At 39.7% G+C, this 27,541-nt stretch overlaps 1 protein-coding gene across 5 annotated transcripts; it reads left to right on the top strand.

Annotated features, from left to right (window-relative positions):
• Nucleotides 1–1,871: 1,871 nt before the first annotated feature.
• On the top strand, nucleotides 1,872–26,741 carry NFE2L2 (nuclear factor, erythroid 2 like 2). 5 transcript variants are annotated; one of them, XM_027896703.1, is made up of 5 exons: nucleotides 1,872–1,936; nucleotides 20,944–21,213; nucleotides 21,380–21,475; nucleotides 22,168–22,347; nucleotides 24,360–26,741. In XM_027896703.1, the coding sequence occupies exons 1-5, from the start codon at nucleotides 1,907–1,909 to the stop codon at nucleotides 25,566–25,568; spliced, it is 1,785 nt and encodes a 594-aa protein (XP_027752504.1). In that variant the 5' UTR covers nucleotides 1,872–1,906; the 3' UTR covers nucleotides 25,569–26,741. The 5 variants fall into 5 exon arrangements, with proteins under 5 accessions (XP_027752504.1, XP_027752506.1, XP_027752508.1 ...); XM_027896705.1 differs by lacking the exon at nucleotides 1,872–1,936 and adding an exon at nucleotides 2,223–2,302; XM_027896707.1 differs by lacking the exon at nucleotides 1,872–1,936 and adding an exon at nucleotides 2,728–2,873.
• The last annotated feature ends 800 nt before the right edge of the window (nucleotides 26,742–27,541 follow it).

Here is a 27,541-nt window from a genome sequence, read left to right as displayed (position 1 = left end):
TCTGCACTACAATACAACCTAACACCTAAGATTCATACTTGCTTTTATTTTGCTTTCTATTAAGTAAAGCATGTAGAAAAGACACTTTTATAGCTTCAGGACAATTTTTCAGGGACTGACATTGTGTATTACTCATTTTGTGCTAATGTGGTCTGCTTCCTGTTTCTTTTATAAGACTGAAAAAAGTCAAATGCTGGTACTTAATAAAAACATATTTTGCAAGGAGCTGGCAGCAAAAGGTTTTTTAACTTGTAACAGCCTGCTTCGATTTCTCCAGAATCTCCAACAAGAGTCCTTTCAGTTGGATTCAGTTGGGGTTCACTTTTAGACCACAGAATAAAGTGGTACTACAAAGATAATACGCGGGAAGATACTTTAAATTTTCCTGCTTGTTCTCCATTGCAAATGATTCATTGTCACCATGCACTCCATGGAATCAAAGCCATAGAATCATAACAGCTACTTCAATATACTTACCTCATTCAGCACATCTCCTGCTTAGACCTCTGTAATACGTTTAGTGGCTCTCTGGAAGGCCAGCGCTCCCACTATATCTAGTACAGTTATCATATATGCATATGAGAAATCTTAAATTTCTTTTTCCTTCCAAGGGATATATCAATTTCATAGACATCCACCTCCAACATGAAGGTGCAAAGAATGTAATTATTAGAGATTTGTCAAATTTATACACTTGTGCTATTTTTTTAAGTTATAAAGTCACACTTTTGTACCTTGAAGGGCAAAACTGAAAATGAGATTTTTCACTGCAGCTGTGTTTAAATTGCGTGGTGCACCAACAGCTGTGTTGTTGTACATACCCAAAGCAGGTCCAGTGCATCAGTGTTAGAAACCTGCAAAGCACCTGAAAAAGTAGATCTATCAGGGACAGTAAGTGTTCTAATTCCACTCTATTTGGCTTTATTAGATCTTTGAAAGTAGCCCCAAAAATGTGCTCCAGAAGTGACCAAAGGATCATCTGAAAGGTATATACTGACATATACTGTCAGCCAGGCTGAATACACAATGGCAGTGGTCAGACCCTTTTCAAAGCTATATTCAGTGCACTGAATTGATGAACTATTTGACTGCTGCTTATATTTTCAAGAAGAATCCAACTAGCTCTCTGAATAATGTAATTTATTAAATACCAACAGGTGCTCTAAGATAAGACACTCCAGTTATTTGGCAACTGACACTGGGGTAGGGATCTTGGCCTGTCCAATCTAAAGCCTTCCCCCCTACTTTTAGGCGTGTTCTGGTACATGCTGTCTGTTACCCCTGAGGAGTAGGACGTGTTGGTGGATGTGATGTGCTGTATATTAAATAGCTCGAAAAGCCAAAAGGTTGACAAAACGTTATCAGGACCAGTGACATTGCTGCTCTGAGCGAGACCTCGCCCGGGGCTACCAATTCCGAACAACTCGTGTGTGCCGAGCCCCAGACCCCCTGATTTCTGTTTTGGCCGGTCGATGGCTCGCTCGGGTTCCCCGGCCCAGCGCACGCGGGGCTGATCCCGGGGCTCTGCTGTCCCTCTGGGTCCTGCCGTCCCGGCCGTCCTCCTGCTCCAGCGCCGAGCTCGCACCGAGCACGGGGCTCCCGCACCCACTGGGGACAGACACCCCGATCAGGGGCTCCCCGCGGACCGGGGCACCGGGGCTCGCCCGGCGGGGCTGAGTGCGGACGAAGTTCCCGACGCCACCGCCGCCGCTGCCGGGAAAGCCGCCGCCTCCGCGGGCCCCGCGGGCGCTGAGTGGCTGTGCGGCCGGGCCAGGGCGGAGCGCGGGGGCGGCCGCCGGTCCGGCGCGGCCCCGTCCCCAAACGGCGCCGGAGTGAAGCGGCGGGCGGTGCCAGGCCAGCCGCCGCCGCGCCGTGCCGGCCTCCCCGTGCTTCGCGGCCCCGCGCCATGGAGATCGAGCTGCCACCCGCCGCACAGGTGAGCGCGGCCCGGAGGTACCGGAGGTGTCCCGATCCCACCGCCCCCCGCGGGCAGAGCGGCCCCAGCCCCGCCGGTGCCGGGCGGGGGCGGGGCCGCATCACGCGCCCGGCGGAGCACGTGCGGCCGCCCCGCCCCCGCGGCCGTGCTGAGTCACGGTAGGGGCGGGGCCGCGCGGGCCGGGCCGGGCCGGGCCGGGGTCAGGCGGGGCCGTCGCAGCCGCAGGAGCGGAGGGGTCGGGTGGGCGACAGGGGCTGGAGCCGCCCCCGAGGGAGCGGCTGGGGCGGCGCCGGAGGGGCTGCCCGGGCTGGGCGCAGCCGCGTGTCGTTGCCCCCGCGGGCCCGGGCGCTCCCACTCCGCACTCGGGTGAGTTACCGCGGGGTCCCGCTGCTGCTGCCCGGGCTCGCCCGGGGCTGTTGCACAACAACGCAGCGCCCCGGGACGGCTTCGGGTTGGGGTCAGCCCCGCATAGGCAGCCCGAGGAGCCCGGTCCGGGGGTCGGCGCGGGGCTGCGGCCGGTGCGCCCCTCGAGGGGCTCGGGCACGGCGGGGCGCTCTGTCAGGGCACTTCTCCTGGAGGCTCGGGGGTGTTCGTGGTTTGTACTTACGTGCTCAGAAAGCTCTTCTCTCGAAGCCCGGGGAAGTTGTGAACCGTTGTGTTGCAAACTAGTTGCACAAGAGCGGGGTGAATAACTGAAAACATAATTGAACTCCATTTTAATTTTATGTAATCATGTTTTTCTTGGGCTTTTAAGTGGAAACCTTATCAACAGAGTGTTAGCTTTAAAGAAGTAATACTTAAAACTTCATCTCGATATGTTTTAATTCTTTTAATACTCTAAAACTAAAACTCCAGTCTTCTGGTGATCTTCCAGTGTATGTTGGTACAATATATGCTATGTAGTGGAGTTCCTTTTAACATTGTTCAGGATATGTAAGTTGGTGCTTCCTACAGGTAATATCACTTTAGCAGTATTGGATATACCTTTCTCTGTTCAGTGGATACAGTTGCTTTTCCGTGTTAGGCTCTGCTTGGCCCATCTGTTTTTCTAGCTGTTTTTCACGGCTGTGACCTCCATTTTGCCTCCTTCTCGGTTTCTTGGAAAATACTGTAACAAAAATCAATTTCTTGGCCTGCGCTATACAAATACCCTATGAATTTGGTTTTGCTTATATTATCGAGATACTTTTGCTCTCATTCCTGAGAGACCATTGACAGACCAATTTTCACATACCTGCTTTTCTACTTTCTTCCTCCATCCCCTGTGATTTCTCTTCCCCAAACCTTACTTTTGTTACTCATTTGCCCACTTTGCCAAACCCTTTCTACCAAGCTGTCTGTTGCAGTTTTCCTATCTGAGCTCAGCAGCTGCTGGCTTCTTCTCTTACAGACCTAGCCTCAAAAGGCACTGTGCTCTTTAGATAGGAAATAATCATCATCTTTGAGAAATAGTTTTAAATTTATTTATTAAGTGGAAAATTCATGTATCCTTTCCCATAAAATGTTCACTCAAAATGAGCAACGGGGAGCACAGTCTTCATTTAGCTCCTCAGATTTTGCAAGCCAGCAGATGGGGAAGGGTGTGTGCCCTTGTGCAAGTACAGTACAAGCTCCTAGTTTCTATGTGCCTGGTAGCAATTGTCACAGCAGTAAAGGAGAATGTGAAGGACTGGGACTGATCTAACTCCTTAACTGGAATGTAAAATTGCCATCTTCTGGTACACACTTCTGTTGGAGTTAGCAGTGCTATTGCCTGCAATATTCTTGAAAAAGGTATTCCCTTATTGTACAGCTCTGCCTGGAAATAGGATGTGCCTCTGTATGCAGAGGTGAAATAGAATGTTACCTATTACATGTGAGCAACATGGACCTGAGACCATCCAAGAAAAAAGATTGCAATGGAACAAGTGTCAAGATGTTTCAAATCACACATGCAAAGGCAGGATGTAGTAGCTGTAAATTTGAAGTTATTGAAATGGTTGCTTGTAACCTTGTAAAAAAAGCTCAGCAAGTTCCTCAGTTACCAAGTTTTAAGCCTCCCAACAATAAGAGAGCAAAAAAAATTTCCTTTCCAACACAAAAATGAAATTATGGGTTGCACTTAGGCTGAAGTAAGACTGCAACAACTGGCAAAACAGACAATAACTGAGTGTCCACCTAAGTGCATCTGTTAGGGTTTTTCTACCTAGAGAACTGTCATGAAGAGTGTCCAGCTCAATTAACTGTGATCTCTTCAGTCTAAAGGGCTTTGATGAGGACCTGCACCTACTTTTTTTCTTGACATGTTGCATTAGATTGTCAAGTGAGTAGATTTATCTTCTATTCCCCATAGCCTATAATTTCCACATGAGGTAGATTCTGCAGGCAAGTCAAAGAAGTACACCACTCAGGACTGGCAACAAGTCATTGCTTTTTGAGTTGGTTGGTTTTTTTGTTTTGTGTCTTGATAATGAGGTTTAATAACCTTGTTGAATAGGAATATCTGATCAAGGTATCTGTAAAAGTATCTATTTATGTATCTATATGGATAAATTTCAATATAAAAAAATCCACATTTCTGAGCATATTGTTATCCATCAAAATGATGGACAAGTTTGGAGGAAGTAGATGAGAGTATCACAAACACTTTCTTAAGTAAAAGTGATTTATTTTTGACACTCCCAGTTGTTCTGTGTTCACCTTGTGATATCAAGCTGTACTGGCAGAGCTTTATTTCCTTCAAAACTCACAAAAGAATATCTTTTTTTAAGCTAGTGTTAGATGTAATGCAATGTAGTATGTTTGGTTGAAATGAATGTAGTGTAGTAGGAGTTGATCATGTCAATCCGTTCAGGAAAACAGCTAATTGGATGTTATTGTTAGTGTAGTAAATATCCATCATATGAATGCTGTTCTGTAGTGTCTCTTTCAAATGTGCTAAAAATTTACAATTGTATTGGAAATTGATGGAAGTGCAAGTTAATTGTCTCAGAAAATCTGATTTGTAGAAGTTTGTTGCTAGCACTCGAAGTTGGAGAAGAGTTTGGCTTTGAAAGTTTGTTGGGAAATGTTTGAAAGAGACTAAACTGAAACAAAAAAGAACATCCAGTGTAAGCAGAGGGCAGCTGGATGCTCTCTGTGCTTTAAAGAACTTGAGACATTTTTATAGCACAGTGTGGGTGGTTAGGAAAGTTTTGAACGCTTCCCAATAACGTTCATGGGCAAGAATAAATTTTGGCTTTGTCTCTTACTTTTTTCTTTTTCTTTTTTAGTTGAAAAAATAGATACAGTACCATACTCATCCTGAATAAGAATGCAACAGGTTATGTATAGTCCTGAAAAACAAGGAAAATATTGAAAAGGTGTCTGATTATTGTATCTGTTGTTGCACCTGAATAGCCTTTTGTTTCTTTTACTTTCTTTACCTCTTAAATTTGCAAATCAGAAAAATACTTGTTTGATAGATATTGCTGTTTCTGTGATCCTGACTGAAATGAATGTAGCAATAGCATCTTGAACATACTTTGTTAAAAAATTCTTGGATATCTTTGTGGAACTAGCTGGGCTTTGTGAGGTGATGTTGAGGAAAGCTACAAGTGGAAAGACCTACAGGAAATATTTGTTCTAAGTAAAATCAATTTGTACTATTCTTTACTTGAATTTTTCATATATAGCTATAAAATTTTGTTATATTTTGTCCTTTAATAGAACCAAGAAAAACCCAAACAGCAGAAGCTGTTGTAATTTATCATTGAAAATTTTTGCAATGCAGTAGACTTTCTAAGGAGAGTGAAAATAGTTGATTGCAGGTTCAAAAAAGGGTGAGCTTAGGGGAGAAAGAGATAATACAGAAAGTTCAGCTGAAGACGCCAGTAAATGGTGCCAAGTGTACCCATGCCTGTAACGCTTGATGTGTGGTTCACTGGGAAGAAGGAATCAGATTGATTCTTGTATCTAGAACACTACTTTCTTTTTTTCTTTTCCCCATGCAATTATAAAAATACACTTTAAAATGACTAAACCATTCACTAAAATTAGGCCACTTTGTGTGGTGTATTTGCAGTGATTGTCTTGGCTGAGGCCAGTGCAGTACAAGTCCAGGCAGTAACCTGTTGGGCATGAATTAAATATTAATCCCCTACTGCTTGAGTTGCAGTGCTTGAGTTGCAGCCAGCAAGAAGTCCTGCAAAGTCTCCAGGTTAATTACCTGGTTAAAGTTTGCCTTGGCCTCCATCTCATTCCAATTCTAAGTAACCTATTATTTTAATATAGCACAGTCCTAGAGAACTTGAAAGAGTTTGAAGTCTGTTCAGTTTTCTGATACAGTATATTATATCAAAGTTAGACTTTGTGCCACAGAATACAGCTTTAGATGAAGGGGAAAGAATATGACACAGCGGTCAGATTAGTCCTTTTCCAGCAATAAACTAGTTTAATTGCTTTTGAAAACACTTCATCTGCTACCTATGCAAGTCTTGTAATATAGACCAGTGAAAAGTCATGGAGGAGGAATTGGAAGTCATGGCTTTGAATTTGTGCTATCCAAGGGTGACTGATATACAGTGAACTGAAATGCCGCTCAGGATTGCTCAACTGTAATACTTTTATGGCATATTTGTTTTATTAAGGTAAACAATTAAACCAGACGGTAAGAACTGAAGCCAGCAATGCTATCTGTGGTGGATAAAACTGCTGAAAACCATGGAAGGCTTATCTGAAACAGATACTGGCAAATACATTTCAAGTAAAGATAGGCATTGTGTACTTTCAGCTTTCCTAGCCCGTAACTGCCTTCTGTACGGGAGAAATAAAGCTAGTGACAGTCACGTATTAATTGGCAGCAGCAAGAAGTTAATTGCTCTTATAGCACTCAAGTTTTTCCTAATTATAAGAGTAATTTACTGCTCTGTGAAACAAGTGCAGGAACAGCTCTGTCTCTGGGTATTTTTTTGTTTCAGTGATTTTTATATATGTATTTCTTAATTTTTCTTTACAGCTTTTAAAATAAGGAAATGAAAAAATACATGCTCTAGCAGATTGTCTTCTTTTAATATTAGTTTAGTTTTACCTTGACATGTATATGCCAACATTTCAAATAGAAGCAGAGTCTCTCAGAACCATCCATTTAAATTAAATATTAATTTGGCACCATACATTTATCTTTACTTGATGTTGTTATAGATTGCTTGGTTACTCAAATTAATATTTAATTTAAAAGTGTTTAATTATTGCTTTGGAGAAGTGCATTTGTCGTCATCCTATGAAGGATCTTCTGTTATCTGTCTTTTGCAATTTTGAATTCTTGGTGAAGTATTTGCTCTGCTTTCTTTAACTGACACATTGATTTTTTGAATGTTATGTATCGATACATGAGCTTTGTATTTGCCTTTTAATTTCTACGTTAATATTCGCTCTAAAATAAGTGTATTGATATGTTGTTCACAGAGATCTTAGAAAGCTATTAGGAGATAATAGTAGTGCTAGTTACTCAAGTTAGCATTATTTTACCAGTAGAACATAACTGCTGCTCAGTAGTATGTTACTAAACCTTAGCACAAGTACTAATTGGCAAAGCTCCAGTAGTATGGACATAGCTGAGAAATACTACTTATATGAGAACACTTACATTTATACACTACAGATCCACTTGAAGTTTTTCATTATGTCAGTTCAGATTTCTGATGTTGGCCTGATCAGTTACAGTTTTTATACTGGGAAGAAGGAATATAAAATAGAGTTTATTTTTAGCGAAGTTATTTTTTAAGTTATTATAAATGACTATTGACAGGTTAACTAAACCATTTCAAGAAATATACCTTTGATGCTATTACAGTACTGAGGGAATTGACACCACCCAACTTTATACGTGTCTTGCAATCTTAAGACTTATAGTCTCACTTCTGCAGTATTATTATGAGCAATTTTATTAAAAAAGAGAAGAGAAAGGAAAAGAAAGTTCCTTTAAGATTGATGTTGCAGCAACAAGTTATGTAAGACCAGTCTGAAACCATCTCTTTAAAACCTATTAAGGAAGTATCTTCTGCTTTGCTAAGAAATGTAAAGATATCAACTTTTCCCTCCTTGTCCCCACCTCTCTTGCAGTTTCAAAGTTTTATTGCTGTTTGCTGTATTGATTTTACATGCCGTCTCTTGTAATTATAACAAAAATTCCACTCCTGGAGACAGGTTGCAAAACAAAGTTTGCATACTTGGGAAATTGACTCAGAAGGAGCTTGGTTGATAGCGTGCCTGTAAGAGGAGGTTTGTTTTATGATTAAGGGTGTGTCTATTTGCTGTGTTTGAAATTAATACCTACAAAATGTTGAAGCAGTGACTTTTCAACAGCTGAGTTGTGTGAAAAGTTGCTGTGACTTTGATTTGCTTCCTGGTCAAGTCATGACCACCGTTTAGTTGCAAAGAGCTATGATAGAAAGATCCTGGGGGGGCTTGTTTGTTTGAACCCTTGTGGTAAAATTAGTATCTTCCTACTTACTGCTGTAATTGGAGTGGAGCAATTCCTGTGCTGCTTGGGCTGTTGGAGGATTCCCATTCAGAATTCCCAGGCAGCATGTGGTCAGTGCAGGTCTGCTCCCATGTAAGATGGCCAGTTTTTCTGTCTGCTCTGCAGCTGAGCACCTGGGCTCAGACACTTGATCATTTCTTCTTTCTGCCCTTAGGAACTGTTTGTTTGGGTTATGTGCTGTTGGGTAAGAAGACTAAATTTTGTTATAAATCGGGGTACTCCCAGTTAGATTGCGTGCAGTTATGTGACCAGATGACACAATCATCTGGGTAGCAGAACAATGGGCAGGAGAGGGTGGCAGGGATGAGTGGGTGGATCTGAAGGTTGGTGCAACTCAGCTCAGATGGGTGAGCTTTTCAGATGCTTCATGGCCGGAAGGAGAACAGAGAGACTGCAGTGGCAGAGGTCATACAAGACGTGTCAGTACGAGTATAACATCCCAGCTTATTATACTAATGCTTGTCTTCACCACTATGACAGAAGTAGTCACTGATAAATCTGCACCAGTGCAGATAATACAGTCATTAAGTCTTCTTGAAACAAATGTACTGTAGACCCTGATGCAATCTGCTGTGAATTATTTGACATGAGATGCATGGACTTATTTTCTGTTTCATAATACTGAATTTTATTCACACTTGATTTTGTTTTTTCTACTGTAGATGAGTCTTGAGCAGATCTGTGTCAGCTAAGGAGTTTCTGGAAGATTGTCCTGCTGATATTTGTAAAATAAATTGAAAAAATCTGAGTAGACTTTTGAAGCAAGTAGGATTTAAGATACCTAAGGATGAAAATGGAAGTCTGTAAAAAAAAAAAAAAAAAAGGTGCTAGTAAAATAGCATAATATGAAAAACAGAACTTATATTTGAAACTAAACTATGACTTCTAACAGCTGGTCTTCCAAATTATTTAAATTGAATTCTTTGATTATGGAAATGCACATCATATTTATGTATCTCATAGCTTGTAGGTTGTAACAGAGAATTACAGCACAGTGACTTCTGATACTGTGCTTTCTGTTTGGTTTTAGTATTTGAAATAGAATATTATCAGGTCAGTTCTTCAATTAGTATGAGTTGTTGTGAGTCAGTGAAATTTTGTAGTGCCATGGAATGTTTTATGGCTTGATTTGTGATCCTTTATCATCTGCCACTTCAGGAATCTAGTCTGCACTGACCACTCTTGGGAATCCTTGCTCGGCTGATAAACAGTGTGTACATGTCTAGACATCGCTCAAAGTTTCTTTTTGTTGGCAGAATGAAGAATGGAAGCCACTTAAGGCACTCAACTGTTTCATTATTTAAATTATTCTGAAAAACTGATTCTAAGGTCAGAGCCATTGAATTATGTGAAATTCAAAATGAAGCTTGGGATGAGAGTTTTTGATAAATTGTGGGTGTATGTGGCAGAGATGATGAACACGGTCTTATAAAATGCAACTAGTAATAACAATTAACAGTTCATAGCTGAGTCTCTGGGTAGTGATTTACCCCAACAGGATCTTTCTTTCCTTGACTGAATTAACTGTGTTATAGAGAAACTTTGGAATCTTGCAATTTTTTTACTGATAATTTGCTCTAATCTCATTTTTTCCTAAGTATTTACTGAGGCATGAGGAGGAAAAGTGTTTTGGTCAACAGAAAACTGTAAAATCCAAAGCTAACATTTTCTTTGCATTCTATATTTTTCTTATTTTACAAGTGATCTTAACATTTTTGCTCAACAAATTGATTCTAATTATGTCTGGGAAACAATAAAATATTCTGTAATGTCTTCTACTAGAAAAATCAGCTATAAATGCTGATTTTAGAAATGGTCTGCTAGATATAGTGTACTGTAATGTACTTGCAAACTGGATGCCCCTCCTCCCCACATATTTAATATTATCATGCCTGCAGTATGTTTACTGCTTGTGGATAAAAAAGGTATAGTGACATGCTTATTATTTGTGGCAAATATTTGTGTTTTGGCTGTCATAGGTGCTGGTAAAGTGCGTCAGGGGACACATGTCAGGCCTCTGCCTTGATTTCTTAGGTCCATCTACCCACTTAATCAGAAGGCTGAAAGAGATATCCCTGTGATAATCAGGTGTGTGGGCTATGAGTGTCCTGTATACTCCAAGGGGACAGGCATAGAAGAAGCCCCAAGGGAAGTGGTGGGCAGTGGAGGCTTTTGATTTGGATGGAAGGACGTAATTACTGATGGTTGAGTTTTGCAGGTTTGTTGTTTTGAGGATATTGACAATTACTTTGGTAAGAGGTATAAAACCATTTCCCTACTCTGATTTATGCCTTGGAAGATGAATTAGATCCTTTTGCTTTCAGAATATATAAATTTAAAAATGAGGACTGGATTGCGTCACACAGATAAAGCTTTAGTTTTGTACCCAGTAGTTCCTCAGTGGGTTTACCTTTCTTAAGTAAAAGCTGTCACTGTGTACAGAAATGATAACTTACATGTGGATGCCTGACATGCTGGCCCTTCTTGAACTTTCTGATTTAGTTGTTTAACCTTGCAGGACCTCCACATGGAAGAGCTTCTTGAAACCTTTGTGGGGGGTGATGACTTTTAGAGGGTTGCTTTCTGCTGAGAAATGTGTGAATTACAAGTGCCAAAGAAAATGAGTAAAATCTACCCTTGCCTCGTTCTATGGAAAGACAACTCACATACATCTTGGTGTGGCTAGAGGAAGGGGAAAAGCTATACAAAGTCCTTTCATGCAAATTAAATAACGATTTCTGTGATGTTTCATGTCATCTTACGGAGAGTGTTTTTGGTCATCAGTGCACAGTTGAATGGTATTATTATTGACTGAAGCTTTTTTGTAGTATGTCACTAATGAAGGCTGTTCACATTGTCAAATGAACCATTTAACCATGGATTACTCGTTTGGAAAGATACTGTCACCACAGTGAAAATGTGCCCCTGGGTCTCCCTTTCTGTAGTCTGTTATGATCCTGTACTGCCTGGTGGTGAGCAGTTGAACAGCAATGTAATTTTGGCCTTATTTCTGGGTCAGGGGTTTTTTTTCCCCTTTTAGAAACTAAATAATTTTCCTAATTATATTAGAAGTTGAACACTAAAAAAAAAAAAAATTGACCCTGCTTATTTAGTCAGAACTATGCACTGACACTGAATTCCCAGCATTATCTATATGAATTATGTATGTGAAAAGAGCACATTAATTGCAAGACTGACTCAAAGTGTTTTAATACCTATGCCCCACAGACTGCAGTGGGAACTGAGTATCTACATACTCTGCCAGATGTGGGCACATCACAGATCTGCCCACATCTGGAGCAAACACTATTCCCTGCAGTATAACTGTGTTCTTAAAGTTTTAGTTTTAAGATGGTGCTCTAGGCTGATTTGTGTGGAATTTCCTTGATGAGGCCTTACCAGGTCTGTGCTTCTGAAGGGGAGCTCTGGATGTGTGCTGGCAGGACATGTGGTGAACCTCACTGCTTTCTAAACCACCCAGACACGCTAGTTGCTTACTCCTGTAGTTTGTCCATAAACAACAAAACCAAAGGAAGTTGCTTGTGAGATCAGTGAGGTGGAACTTGTGGAGACGTGCTTCTTGTGGTACTAGAACACAACAGTTTCCACGTCCAGGCTGTGATGATCCACCTGGTGCCTGTCCCTGTAACTTGTCCAGCCATCAGCAAAACGACAGCTAGAAATGGGGGCTTTACAGTAATATCCCAGTGTGGTGAAAATGTGTGGTACAAGAAAGATTCCAAATAATCCTGGAGAATATTTTTACCCTTAAATACCCGGGTTTTGTGTTTGGTTTGAAACATGCTTTTCTAAAAAGTGTGAAATCAAAATAGTGGCTATAATAGGTTATAACCCAAGGTTAACACAACCTAATAGATGTTATTTGCAGTTTTGTTACGTTCTTTCCTCTTTTCCCATGTTCATCTTTTCTTGCTTCCTGATTTGTTTCATTGGACATACAAATGTGCTGTAATTTGACTGGATCATGTTTCCCAGATGACTGAGCCATTATTATAAACAAGTCCGCTTGTGAATAAACTAATGAGTAATCTGTGGCAATATCCACACAGAGGACATGCCTGGCTGACTGCTACAGGATAGCTTGAAGATACTTATTTAACAGGTAACTGTTTTCCAAGTACTGTAGATTCAATATAGAAAATAAATTGGGGCACAAAGGCTTTTGTATTCCTACAGTTAAAAGATCAGTATTTTACTTACACTACTTGTTTACATATGGGTTTTTTTAATTGCATAAATGATGAAATACAATAAATGCCCATTGTACTATGATGCAGTTTTAACTTGGGAGGAAAAAAATCAAAAACAGATAAAGCCATTAAGAAGTCAGCTTCATTTCAGGAAAAGATGGTCTATCTGAGATGGCTGCTATTTGAATACCTTTCAAAATGGAGTTATGTGGTGCAGCACATGGAGATTAGACAACAGCTAGAAAGTCAGCCGCAACAGAATCACCCACTTTACTTGCTGAGGCAACACAGCAGTATTTTGTTGATATATCAAGCATGTAAAAACAAACAGACAGACTAACTCTCTCATAGAAAACAATCCTGTGTTTTTGCCAGCCTCCTAATTTCATTATGCAACTTGTGTAATAGATTGTAACTTGAATATATATTAACCTTGTGCACTTATTGACTTAGTAATTTTGTAGTGCTGCTGATGCAAGGGTAAAGAGTAAATAGCTCTGTTAAGCTGGAACAGGGAAATCAGACTTTGAGTAGAAGGGACCACAACACTACAACCCAAATATACTGTGGAAAAGTGAAAATTTGATTTACACAATATAATTAAGACTGAAAAGGGAAGAACAGACCCATCTAAGTGACACAGCAAAGTTCTGAAAACATGTACGATTCATTGCTTTAGATACTGGTGTTCCAGAAAGCACTACAGGATGTCAAGAGATTTAGGACTAAGTTTGATGAAGTGAGATGACACCCTTGGCCATTTTTGTTTTGTGCTTAGCAGTCAGGGTAGCACTTGAAAATATGGGCATAGTTCAATATATTTAAGAAAAATTAATTGTCAGCAGGTCACCATATTAGACTTTACCCTGTCTTTTCCTTTCAGCTAAAGGAGAAATAGGAGAACTTGCAGCTGATACAATGCATGATAGACCTAGTCCTCAATACTAGAGGATAACTTTGGAAAAATTAAATCTTGGGCAAAGAAAATAAGTACCAGTGTCAGAATAAAGATTCTGCTTTCTGTAAGCCATGCAGATGAGACAGTGGGGTTTTTTGTTTGTTTGTTTTAAATATGTTGAGGCACAATGAGTCCTGGGCCCATTCAGCCCCTTTATATTAAACTGTATTATTATTTTAAAGCTACCATCTACAGTATGTATTGATTAAACAATTTAGAAAGCACAGCTACTTCTGGAGTGTCTGAGAGTGTTTCTTGTTCTCTCTTCTGTGAAAAGATCTGCAGCACTGAGCAAGAATCCCCTGATCTGTTGTACCATAAATGGTCACCTCAAGGCAGACCAGATGTGGTGGGAAAAGGATATATATATGTATTCCTAACTCCAGAGATTAATGAGCCAGAGAGGAGAATGTCTCTCCTGCTGCTATGCCCCAGGCTGGAAGGGAGTGCTGTGAGGCTCTTGCACACATTCCGTGTTTTAAGAAGTAGTAGGGAAGTGGCGATTGATTGATTTTGCAGAAAAAGAGAAAACTCGCCAAGGTGAAAAAGTAAGCTGCTCTATGTCCTGCCTTTTTCTTTTCTTTGCTGTCTTTCTGATGAAGGTGTTTTTCGCTACCTGCTATGGTCTTGCTTTACTGTTAGCATTAGGATTTTGCAGCTTTTGGAATTGAAATAAAGTTAGTACATTAATGACCATAAACAGCCTACAACAGCTATTTTTTATTGCAGTTACACTCCTGCTCATTTTATGTTCTTCAGGCTTAAAGAAACTTCTCTTTTCACTGTTATTGGAGAAATATACAAAGTGTATGTTTTCCCTGGCAGTTTGGAGAGTTTGCTTGCCATAGGCTGTATATAAGAAAACCATCATGTTGAGAGTTTTACGTATCTTACAGACATAGCCTTTGTTGATACCATTCCTGGAAGGTGCTACTTCAGGTGAAAGAGATAAATCATCCCCCTCTCAGAGGAGATATTTCTGGTTGTGAGGGTTGGGAGAGTGGGTGCCTAGTATCCAGAATTGTACTTCCGGCCAGGCAGAGCCTCTCCCCATCTTTGTCAGAGTAATGACCGGACAAGGCTTGTAGCGAAACTTTAAGAATGCTGGACAATCCGGCCAAGGAATTTTTCAACTAATCTAATTTATAAGAGTAGATCCTGACAATTTGGCATTTATTAGGAGGGCATGCTGGAATACAGTGGGAGGTGCAATCTGAAATATGAGATGTATGTTAGGAGAAAATAGAAATTTGCTTACACACACTTAACATTTCCGGAACTGATCTTATCTGATCTGTCTCTCTTGAGGCAGCAGAATGTCCCAAGACACATGGTCAGCATGGACAGCATATTTTAACAGTCTTATTTATGTAGACATGGAGTGGAAATTCTCTTGCAACATCAGTTCTTTAAAGCTAGGGCTTTTCAATTCTAAGACTCCTTTCTTAGGTAAGTTAGCCTACCAGGGCTTAAAAAGTGTTTCCTGATGCAGGCATCCAAAGACTTTAGGGCCAGGAAGGGCAAATGGGCATCAAGGAGCAGAAGCAGGCTGGTGTAGTGTCAAAACATACTGGTTTAGTGTCAGTCCAGTCACACCAGTAGTAAGTGGCACAGATATGAAAGACAGAAAAAAGACACCCTGTTAAACTCAAAAGCACCCTGTTTCCTCCCTGATTGCCTGGAAGGTCTTGGTGAAGAATGTGGGACAGCAGACAGCTCTTCAGGACAGTCGAGGATTTGACCTTGTGTATTCACAAATCTCAGGTTGCTGTCACGTGGCTTTGTTTGACAGCTGTCTGTTCTGTCATGCTTCCAAACCCTAGATTCAGGCATCTAAATTTCCTATGGTAACCCTCTGCCCTGCAGTGTAAATAACTTCTGCCATTCCCTGTTCTCTATTCTTCTCAATTGTTTTTAAAAAGTTTTGATGTTGGGCTAACTTTGCCTGCTTTTTATGCTTTCTCTCAAGCATGAGACTTATGTGTCCAGGATTTTTTTCTGTAATTATAAACTGTAATTAAGTAACTTACCTTGAAAAAGATTAAGAAAACCAGCCACTAGTTATGGTGGTGCCAGAGATCATCTGAAAACATTAATGATTTGTAAATAATTCTTTAAAACTATTTGAACAAAATTGGTTCCTCCAGAGAATAATTAAGGGAAGACATTCAGCTGTTGCTTCCATTGTGCTTTTCTTAAATGGTGAGATGCTTCCACCTCCTCTTGCACTTGCTTTATTACGATATGGCCTCCTTTTCATTCTTGCCTTCAAGTATCTCAGGTCCTTGATCCTCACTTCCTACACCTTTTTTTCTAAATAAAGCAAAAATGTAAGGTGCTGCTTGTTCATTGCTTTTGCTTTCTGGAAAACAAGAGTTGAGGGATACTTTGCCATGTCTGTTTCTGTGAGTAAGGTATGGGAGTGCCTTCCTGCTCCTCATGGGATGCTGGTCTGAGCTCCTTGCTGGATGCAATAGCCATTGTTTCTGTTCCTCTTTCACTGACTCATGCTGGCATGTGAAATCATCTGTCTCCTTGGGGTTAGATGCTAATGGATCATGGGAGAAGAAAATAAATCCTTGTCTGGTGAGAGACTGCTAGTGTTATCCCAATTTATGTTGCAAAAGGAACAACTTTAAAAAGTGAATGCACAAACCCCACAATGTGCTCTTTATCAAGGGGGTAGCTGATAACGGGTTGAAGGTGCTGTCTGAGATAGCAGATTGTTTCTCTGCTGACACTTGAGCTGCTGCATTGGTTCCATTCTACCAATGCTACCTGTAAATGGCTTATATTCCAAACATCACAAAAGCCAGTCAGATAAACCAGACAGGAATAAAACAAAAGATCAACATTTTGTTTAATTCAAAAGTCAGTCTATGGAAGTAACGTGAAAACAAGACCGCATTCTTTTGTTTACCCTTCTGCAAATGTTTGCTTAGGAGCAATAAGAGTTAATTGTCAAACTTTACAGTGTAGTCAGAGACTTTCTCATAAAATGTATAACAGACTCTGCCCAGATGGCAAATGCTGATATGTAAATCCAAAACATGAAAATTTCCATTGGGGGCCAGATGGTGGCTTAATGTGAATTGTTTAACATTTATGTTTATCTTATTAAAAGTGCCATTATATGTCCAAAGTAAGCTATCAATGTGATTGGAAGTCACTAAATGAACAGAAAAATCGAACCACCAGTACAGGGCACCTCCTGCTTACATGGATCATGGGAAAGCAAAGCATGTCATCTGTTGAAAAGTTCTTTTTCTGTTGACAAAGTTATGAAGAAAATATAACCAAAATTAAATCAATCTTTGTCTGCTTGGGGAAAATATTAAACCCATATTATATTCCCAGAAGTTAAAAATGTTGGACAGCAGTAATACCCATGTTGAATACCGTGATGTATTTCCCCTCAGTGTTGGTGTTGGTGTTCAGCTCTAGAGGCCAGGGGGAAGCATTGTGGCTGCAGTCCCTCCTGGGCGCGGGCCCTTCGTTCTCCAGGAGAGGCCTGGCTCCTCCTGCGGACTCTTGGCTCTGCCAAAGCCATCGTTTCCTCTGATGCAATTCAAGGAGTTGCACAACGGAGGAAAGAACAAGTGGGCGCTTGTGGAGTCTGTCACATGAGGCTGGTGCCTTTGCAGTAAATGTGTGATATTAAGGGAAGTGGTTAGCATGGCTCTGAAGGGCAGCAACAAGCCCTGGGTCAGATGAGTCTTTCACAGGACTCTCTGTGCACGTGTTTGAGTTTAGATGCCAATCTGTGCTCACTTGTCCCTTCAAATGAGTCTTTCTGAAAACACCACATCATGTTGAGGCAACTAAAAATCAGCAGGTAGCTCTTGCACAGGCAAGAAGAAAAACACCCTTTAATAGCTTTAGTTTAAATGCTGCAGACATAAAATACACAGTTACTTTTGGGATGCTTTCCCAGTAGAAGGGGAAAAATGCTTCAGCGATAAACTTAAAATAGAGTGCCTGCCTGTGTGGGTACCTGTGTGTATGTGTGTGATGGTGTTCAACAATGCAGAGAAATAATTTAAAGAGGAAGGTTGTGGGGAGACTGAAGGAACAAAATTGCAAAATGTTTGCTTTAGACTAAAGGTTTTTTTAAGAGTTACTTGCCATTACCTTGTGCTGGTGGTTGTGACTCACTCCTTAATGAATCACTGGTCAGTATTGACTCCATTAACGTTGACCTGAGGCTTTGGAGTTATGGCCAGAATATTTTTTTCTTGAAAAGGGCAGTATTACTAAAATCATTGGCTGAAATTATAGGTAAGTGTTAAATGGCAGGTTAATATTGAAATCAGTCTGCTGTTTGATACTACATATCAGCATACTGACCTGAAGAACACTTCCTCCATGTAGCCTATTTAAGGCTAAGATGTAATTACTTGAGTTGTTATTCAAAGTTAAGGCTAATATTGCTATATTTATATAGAACTTTTCAAACTGAAAATAGGAGGGCTTCCATTTACATGGTGATAATAAAAACCTCAAAACAACAAACAATGAAACAAGCCATGCTTTTGGTTTTTAGTGCCGCAAATACAACAACTAAATAGAATAAAAAATGATGCTCCCTACAAGCATCGCTCTCCAGAGTAGAGCACATCGCTGTTTGGCAAAGCTCAGCCTTTTGCCAGAGATAAGACATTGCCCTAAATATGGTCCCTTGAAAAATAGTGTCAGGAGCCAATTAGTGCTGTCACAGTTGTCAAACAACAGCTCAAGATCCTGACAATCCTAATAAGCATGAAAACATATTCATTCAAAAAAGAATCCTGCTTGCTGAACTGACTGCTGCGCACACACAGAGACAGAGCTGTACAGCCACAGCAATTTCTTTGGTCAGCTGGTGTCTTTGGAGAGATCTCATCTCACAGCTGAGGCAGCACCAAAAGCTACTTAACTTTGATAATGAATATTGCCAGTAGAATGGCTGAAAGAAGTAATAGCTGTGCCGTAAGTTTTTGCACCAAGGCTACATGAATTTTCTTCTTGAGGAAAATGTGTTTTGCCTTCTGGAGCTCTTTTTTCCTGTTCACTTTTGTTTTACATGATTTAAAGTGAAATTGAGCACCAGTTCTGATATTTTTGTGCTGCAGTCTGTTACAACTCAAGGAGAAAAACAGCTCTCTTAATTCACAGCTTTGTGCGTTATACACACACATCTTTGGATTCACATTTTTAATGTTGCTTTGTAAATGAATAATTCAGAAGTGAGCCCTAAAATCCAGATCCTGCAGTTTTATCCAGAACATATTGCAAATGCTCAGAGACTAGGAAACAGTTTTGGATCTGCTGCTGCAGGAGACAGTGAGCAGCTGGTAAACTACTGGCCCTTAATGAAGCTATACCATATTGCAATATCTCAAATTACTGCAGAACTTAATTAGTTCATTTTACCCTGCCAATCTGGAAAGACCAAACATTGTCTTGGGCAGCCACTGTAATTATTTCAGCTTCTTCATTGCTGGCCATTAAAGCTGAGTTTGGTCTCTCCCAGTAAAGTATTTAATTGTTGTGTTTTTTTTAGATTTGGGAATGCCTGCATTGTGCTACACACATATATTTTATGTAACTACCCAATTTTAGTAAAAAGTAATTTTTTTAGTTATTAGTATAAGTCATTCCTGCCCTATGTAAATATGAGTGCTAATGTTACAGAATTTTTAAAAAAGAAATGAGAACACTGAATTGATTTGTTCAAATGTGGACTTGTCCTAAAGCTTTTTGCCATAACTGTTGTGCATAAGTGATTGTTTTGAATGGCAGCATGAGTTGGCATTCAGGTTATTTTGCTTCTCTATTTGAAAATAACCTTTAGAGATAAGTAAATGTTTTAATTTGATATGGTGGCAAAAAAAATTGTATCTTGGGTGTAGAGCTGCTAAGTGAATCAGAAAGGTTCTGTTTAAATGAAATGCACTGTGTGATGTATTATTTGTAGTGTGGATGCCCAACACTGAACATTATTTTTACATGCTGCCCCAAAGGGTAATTTTCAGCATAATGAAACAGGACATAAAATCCAAACTTCCAGGCACCAGGCACTTACCGTCTGAGAAATCTGGCTACCAAGCATTAAAATTCTGTATCAACAGACACACATATTGATAAGTTTTGAGTGTTATAAAGAAAATAGTCTAGACTTCAGCCCTTCAGACTGTTGAATATTTGAACAGTAAAAAACCAAAACAGTCCACTAACCCCCTTAGAATCGTAGAATCAGATGGGTTGGAAAGGACCTCTGAGATCATCAAGTCCAACCCTTGATCCGCTATCACCAAAGTTACTAGACTATGGCACTAAGTGCCACACCCAGTTTCTTCTTAAAAACCTCCAGGGACAGATAATCCACCACCTCCCTGGGCAGCCCATTCCAATGCCTGATTATCCCCCAGCCTCCAAAAACCCCCTGATGCAATAAATTAAAAGTAATTGTAGCCAAAGCAAATATTAACCTATTGCTTTTCCCTAAATAGCAGGGTTTAATTTGTCTTCTGAAACACTACAGGTGCAAGGGGTAGCTGATTTCCAAGAAATTTAGGTCATTGTTAGCTGTCTGATAACGATGGACTCTGTAATGAAACAGAGGCCAACTGATTAACTGTATTTGAAACCCTTTGAGCACTGTTTATATTCAGCTACACCAAACCAACCACATTTAGAACATCTAAGCTTTAAATTACAATTTTTTGATAATAGTCTTAATAACTGTGTTTAGTGCTACAGTGATGTTTTATCACTTGGTGTCTTTGAAACCACATTATCCTCTAACTCTGAAGCTCTGTTCTGCTGATCTTTAAGATTAATACCAGGATGGAACATAAATATTTTGAAATAAATTTTGCACTATGGCCATTCTAGTTACTTCAGAAAGCTGTCATCGTGTTTTTAGTCAGCTTTTGCAGTTTTACAAGATCACGTGAAAAAAAATTTACATGGTCAAACATTTCAATTTCTCTTCTTTCCTCTAAAATGACTTCCTTAATGTGACACAATTCATTCTATAGCTTCATGTTTTCTGTAAGTTAAAAAAGAATAATATATTTATTCTCTGGCTAGTTCCTGTAATACCTTACCAATTGTGATAAATTCTTGGTTTCCATGGGCCTGTGTGTGGGCCACAGAAACCAAACCATCAGTTCACACACTTCAGAAAGGTCATACAGGGCCATATTTTATTTCAGTAATTTTGTAGGCTTAAGAGAATAGGACTCAGTTACATGAGTCTACCCATTTGACACAGAGATTAGAAGCTTTGCTAGTGTTCCAAGCCAGTTCTGCTGGGGAGGACACTTGCTTAAAAAAAGCATTTCTGTTACAGGACATGAACTTGATTGACATCCTTTGGAGGCAAGATATAGACCTTGGGGCAAGACGTGAAGTTTTTGATTTTAGTCAACGACAGAAGGAGTATGAGCTTGAAAAACAGAAGAAACTTGAAAAGGAAAGACAAGAACAGCTGCAAAAAGAGCGGGAGAAAGCCTTGCTGGCTCAGCTGGAGTTAGATGAAGAGACAGGTGAATTTGTTCCTGTGCAGCCAGCTCAGTGCATTCAGTCAGAAAATACTGAGCCACCAGTTGTTTTTTCACAGGTAAATTCCAATATGTGTTTGTGAGCGTGTTTAACCCTTTTTCCATTCACAGGAAGGCATAATGCTAGTGGCTGCCTAAAATTAATTTGCATGTGTTACTGTAATGGAAGATTCTTCAGTTATTCAAAGATGCAATGACCTTTTTTTTCACGACTTTCCTATTTAGACCACAGAGCCTTCAAAACCAGAAGCAGAGGCCTTGTCCTTTGATGACTGCATGCAGCTCTTGGCAGAAGCATTCCTGTTTATAGATGAGAATGAGGTAAAAATGATCAATATAGCAGTTTCATGGGTGGTCTTCCATGGGGTCAGTCTCATGTCTTTTCTGAGTGAGATTTGTCTTCAGCATGATAGTAATTTGTGGTCTGACTGGAGTTTCTCCTCAAGCTGGCTCCAGCTGGAATAAAGCAGTGCGGTAGGCTTGAACTAGGGCTGTGTTTGGAGGGAGTGGAGTGGTTGGTACCCCCGTGTTCCTCCCACTTCTAAGTCCTGCAGCCAGGGCTCAGTCTGTCAGGCCAGCTCGTGAAGCCACGCCAGGTACTGCACACCATGGTCGTGGGCTGCCCTGTTTCTGGCAGTGAGCTTGGCACAGCTCTCTGGATTATGCCTTCGAGGTGATTTATTTCTATCTGTTGACCCAGACTATATGATGTGTAAGGCCCTTCACCAGCCAGTTTCATGATGCTCGCCCTCCCTCCATTTCTTTCCTTAATATGAAAACACCTTTCATGGGGATATTTTGATATTATCCTGTTGTTTACAAAAAATGCTTTTCTTAAGAAATACCTGTCTGTTTGTTTGCAGAAATGGTAAAACTCTAAAAACTAGATTTTTTTTTGCTTTGGAAATGCAAATCTATTTTTTTGAGTGGGGTTTTTATGTGGTGGCATTTTTTGTTATTGTTGTTTTGTTTGGCTTTTTAATTATATTTAATTTTATTTTATTTAATTTCAGGTTTCTTCAGCTGCATTTCAGTCATCGGTTCCTGCTCAGATTGATAGCAACACAGCCTTCGTTTCCTCTGATCAGACTCAGCCACCTGAATCACCTGATCTAGTTCCACCCACTGATGCAGAGAATATGCAGAACATAGAGCAAGTTTGGGAAGAATTATTGTCCCTTCCAGAGTTACAGGTTAGTGTGATAAGCACTTGAAAAACAAAGCATGGTAGTTTGGAGGACTGTGGTGTTTTGGAGAAGGCAGTACAATAGCATCTGAACAGATGGTGACTATGACTGTTGTGTTGGATTCTACACTGTAGGGTGCCTATAACTCAATATAAGTTTTAACTTTTTCAAAAATAATATCTTGAAAAACTGTAGAAAGAAGGAAATGAGTTGTTTATGGATAGGCCTTAGTAAAACACACTCTAACTTCTCAAACAGAACTTCCTCATTTTTAGCAAGTCGTCCTTTGCCTCTATATGCAACTTATTGCAGCAATATTACATCATTAAAATTTCAGCTGCTTAAAAATTGACACTTCTGAATTACGGATCTAGAACAGGAATTGTTTTCACAAGCCTTGTAAATATTTTTTTGCAGTGTCTGTGTGAATCATTTATGGTTACTTTTGCATTCAGTTTTTATCTAAGGAAAAGTTTTTAAAGCTGGTAATAGAATTTGTATTTACGTACATAGAAGAGTCAGGTATGTTCATAAAAATGCTGCTTATATATGTTTAGTAGGAACCACTTACGTAATGTACAAAACAGGATATTCCTAAGGAACGAAAAGTCACTTTGCTAATACAGAGGATATTTAGGGGTTTTTTAATCCCATGCTTATATTTTTATTTATATTTTCCTTAGATTTGACTATAAAATAGAATAAATTTATTCTCAAATACATTACTGTAGAATGTCATCATGCTCCAGCGTTATGCTGCTCTACTTTATGCTGTTAATATAAGAGATGATTGCTAGGTGGAATGCCTGTAAATCCAAATCATATTTCAAAAAAATAAAGTGAAAATTTGCAGGAATTTTGGGGGTTTTTTGCCACTCCACCTTTTCCCTTCATCTTTTTATATTTTTCAAATTTTTTTCTAGTTTCCTAACCTTATTACTGTGGTAGGCCTAAAGGCCCCACATAAGTGACAAAGGCTTCTTCTGACTATGAAGAGGGAGCAGTAATGGTGAAAATACATTAAAAAACCAAAACCAAAGAACCTTGCAGTAATTCTGAATAGTAACTGAATAATTTTCAGGGGAAAAAAGTGAGATAATTAAATTGAGGGCGGCATTGTCTTTTACAAATTCAGTTTAGAGAAGTGGAAAAACAGAGGTCTCACACTGAAAACCTTAGCTTAAGCCGTGAACAACCTCTGGTTAAATAATCAGTGAGTGGGTCCTTTCTCTTAAGAGAAACAGAATCATTTTGGTAATTGCCTAATTCCCTGGGTACAGCAGGCCTGCTTCTTTCAGCTTCAGTTAAGAAATTTCTACCCCACTGGAAAGAACGTTGATCTTGTAGCCAGTGAAGGCCCATCAGTGCAGCAGTATGATGCTCACACTGGTGTTAGCCAGCTTAACTAAAAGTATGTGGGGCAAGTTAATGTTTGCCAGGTTTCATGTTAGTACTCTTAGTTCACCAAGAATTACATTTCTCTGAGCTGAACAGCTGCTTTATTCAGTAAGTACTAAAAGAATCTTGGTTTTGAGGAAACATAACATGAAATTAAGAGTCCTAAAAGTAATTGCTTGCTAGTAATACTCATTAAATCTCATTCAGGAATTTCACATTTACTGTACTGGTGCCATTCCTAGCTGTGGTGCTTGTGAGAAGTTCAGACCTGGCAGCTCCAGGATCTGCACTAGCAATTACCAGAACTGCAGGGCTCCATGCAGCTTCCCTAAAGCATTGGAATGGGTCTCTTCAGCATCTTGCTCTGAGTTTGAGACACTCTTTATTGAAATAGCTTTGTCCAGAACAAGTTGCTTTGTACTCGTTTTGATATCTGTCATGTTCCTAGATTGCCTCTCCATAGTACAAGTGTGCTGTAGTCATCTAGATTACAGCAGTGTTGTAATACCCCTTTTATGTGCGTGCTGATTGCTAAAATATTTAATGTTTGGGGGTTATAGAAAAGGGGTTTATCAATTGGAGATGTGTTTCTAAACTTCTCCCTTGCATTTCCCATCTAGTGTCTTAACATTGAAAATGATAACCTGGCTGAGGTGAGCACAATCACCAGCCCTGAAGCCAAGCCAGCAGAGATGCACAACAGCTATAATTACTGCAGCTCATTACCCATGATGAAAAAGGATGTTAACTGTGGTCCAGATTTCTTGGATAGTATTGAGGGCCCCTTTTCTGGCATTTTGCCACCAGAAGACACCAGCCAGCTGAGTGTGAACTCTTTAAATGACACGTCCCCTTCAAACTCTGATTTCTGTGAGGATTTCTATACCACTTTTATCGATACAAAGGCAAACGGTGACGCAGCAACGACAAACACTATCAGTCAATCCCTTGCGGAGGTTCTGAGTGAACCTATTGATCTTTCTGACTTCTCACTGTGTAAAGCTTTTAATGGCAACCTCTCAGGGACCGGACCAGAATGTAATGACTCCGACTCTGGTATTTCACTGAATGCAAGTTCTAGTATAGCATCACCTGAACACTCTGTGGAATCATCTGCCTATGGAGATAAGACTTTGGGTTGTAGTGATTCTGAAATGGAAGACACGGATAGTGCTCCTGGAAGTGTGCTGCAGAGCAATGCTAGTGTGCACTCTATGCAATTCCAGGATCAGGTGTTTTCATCCATGGGGCCAAACACTCAAACACCAAGTTTGCCATGTATAAACACACCAAAGAAAGAACCCCCTGCTGCTCCCGGCCACCCCAAAGCTCCTTTCACAAAAGATAAACCTTCAAGCCGCCTTGAAGCTCACCTCACTAGAGATGAGCAAAGAGCAAAAGCTCTGCAGATCCCTTTTCCTGTTGAAAAAATTATCAATCTCCCTGTTGAGGACTTCAATGAAATGATGTCTAAGGAGCAGTTCAATGAAGCCCAGCTCACACTTATTCGAGATATACGGAGGAGAGGCAAGAACAAAGTGGCTGCTCAAAATTGCCGTAAAAGAAAACTGGAAAATATAGTGGAACTGACACAAGACTTGACTCACTTGAAAGATGAGAAAGAGAAATTGCTTAAGGAGAAAGGAGAGCATGACAGGAGCCTCCGTCAAATAAAAAAGCAACTAACCACCTTATACCTCGAGGTCTTCAGCATGCTGCGTGATGAGGATGGAAAGCCTTACTCTCCTAGTGAATATTCACTGCAGCAAACTAGAGATGGCAATGTCTTTCTTGTTCCTAAGAGCAAGAAGTCAGGGACTAAACTCTGAAGGGCAGTACAGCTGGCTACTGTTCTTTACTATTTTTGTATCGTTATCCTGATAGTTTTTACTGTGAGGTAGAACGCAGAATTAGGTAATATTTTTCAACTAAGTCTATGCAATGATAATTTTAAAGTTGTTAATTAGTTTATGGAAGATGCAAGTGGAAAATTAGTAGTGTAATGCAGATGGATGTACGCAAAATTTGGAATCTCACTTTTATAACAGACGTTTCCTTCTTATAGCACCACTTTTGACTAGTTTCCATATATATGTAAATATTTAAAGATGGCATATTTATATACTGTTCCTATCTATTGTTATATTCATAGATTTATTTGATATATATATAAATGATTTTAGCCTTCTAAATATAATTTCTTGCAAGACAAACAGGTTGGCTTCTGGTACTTTTTTATAAATATGCAAGTGTGTTTCACACTTTTCTTACACATTTATACTTGCTTTATATTTAATATTTCAATTTAGTATAAAAGTTGACACAGTGTTTGATTTTGCTTTATCAGTTCATTAAACTTTTTAAACTCTACTTCATGCATGTTTATTTCCCTAAAAGAAGAGAAATCCTCACTAGTTTTCCAAGGGTAAGTCTTCATGTAGCAGATATGCATAATAACCAATGGCACAGCCTTGTCAGCATTACTAATGCTTCATTCAGCATAATTTTAACTGTCATTTGGAAAGATCATGTAACACAAAGTTTCAAGTCTCCGCTAAGTTTACATTTTTGTTTTGCTCTTTGAACACTACTTAAATTTGTGAAATCTTCCCTCCAAAGGCGTTTAAAATCTGTTAAGACATTGTCAGCATTATGCCTTTTTCCAGCTGAAATTTCTGTATACTTTAGAGTAATTCTTCTAGAAATATTGTGTCTCCAATCAACGAGCATCACTTGTCCCTGCTGTTACTTTGGTGCTTTAGTAAAACACCATACTAGCTGCCAGGCAACTGCACTGTTTGGAATCTGCTCAATGAATTGAAAAGTGTTGTGGAGTTTAAATTATGATTTATAAAAGAATAAAAATTGGGCAAACGAATAGCATTGTTTTATTTACTCTTCAAAGGAATTCACTGCAGTTAATCATTGTGGATTTTTTCAGTACAGAAAATGCATGATTTGTAAGACACATTGATGTGAACATTAAAAACCATATCTTCTTACAAAACTTCTAAAAGGCATGCTTAATCTGAAGCGAGTTTTTTCCTGCTATTATTGCTCTATATCATTTTAGGAATATTTTGTCTATTGCAATATTATGCATGACTTCATTTAAGTAATCATAAAACCCAAGTGGTTTTGCAAGACCTCATGGCACATATATTTAAAAGAGGGAAATGGAGATGCTGAGATGGGGTAGAGTAGGATCCACAAAAATTGTTCAATAATACTGTAAGAGAAAGGTTATAGAGACATCAGATAGGAATTCAGCCTTCCATTAGCTCATTTCTATTCACAAAGTTAGAGTAATGCTAAGTAAAATGATACAGTTGCTGGTGAATTAGTCTTGAGATTTTTATTTCCCAAAGTTTTTAACCGTGCTGGATTTGCTTATCTTTCAGAAAGCATCACATGACTGGACATGAAAGCTAAATAAAGAAATTTAGATTATCCCAATTCCATACTATATCATGTTTTTTGAACCTTCTGAGTGTCCTCAACCCCCCACGCAATTAGGAAGTACAGAAAGCCATAGTTCCGACAAGTATTATTGTGCCCCAGGATGCTGGGGAAGGGCTCCTGTTTTCCAACTCTTCTATGCTGTTCACTGCTTTCATGCAACTCTCCAGTAACTCCAAGCCCTCTCACCTCAACAGCAGTACTAATTTGGAGCCAACAATTATGTTTTTTTGTTTTCCACTGGATGCACAGAATTTCAGATGCTCCTTTAGTGTCGGGCTGGTCACAGTAGCATCACTCAGTCTAACCCTTCACAATCAGCTTTTATTTTTATTACCCCACA

The sequence above is a fragment of the Empidonax traillii genome, unplaced genomic scaffold (genome assembly GCF_003031625.1).
Source record: "Empidonax traillii isolate 1590-97213 ecotype Southwest subspecies unplaced genomic scaffold, ASM303162v1 scaffold513:size879593, whole genome shotgun sequence".
Classification (NCBI taxonomy): Eukaryota; Metazoa; Chordata; class Aves; order Passeriformes; family Tyrannidae; genus Empidonax; species Empidonax traillii.
Note: the sequence above shows the minus strand (reverse complement) of the source record. Positions and strands in the feature narration are given on the sequence as shown.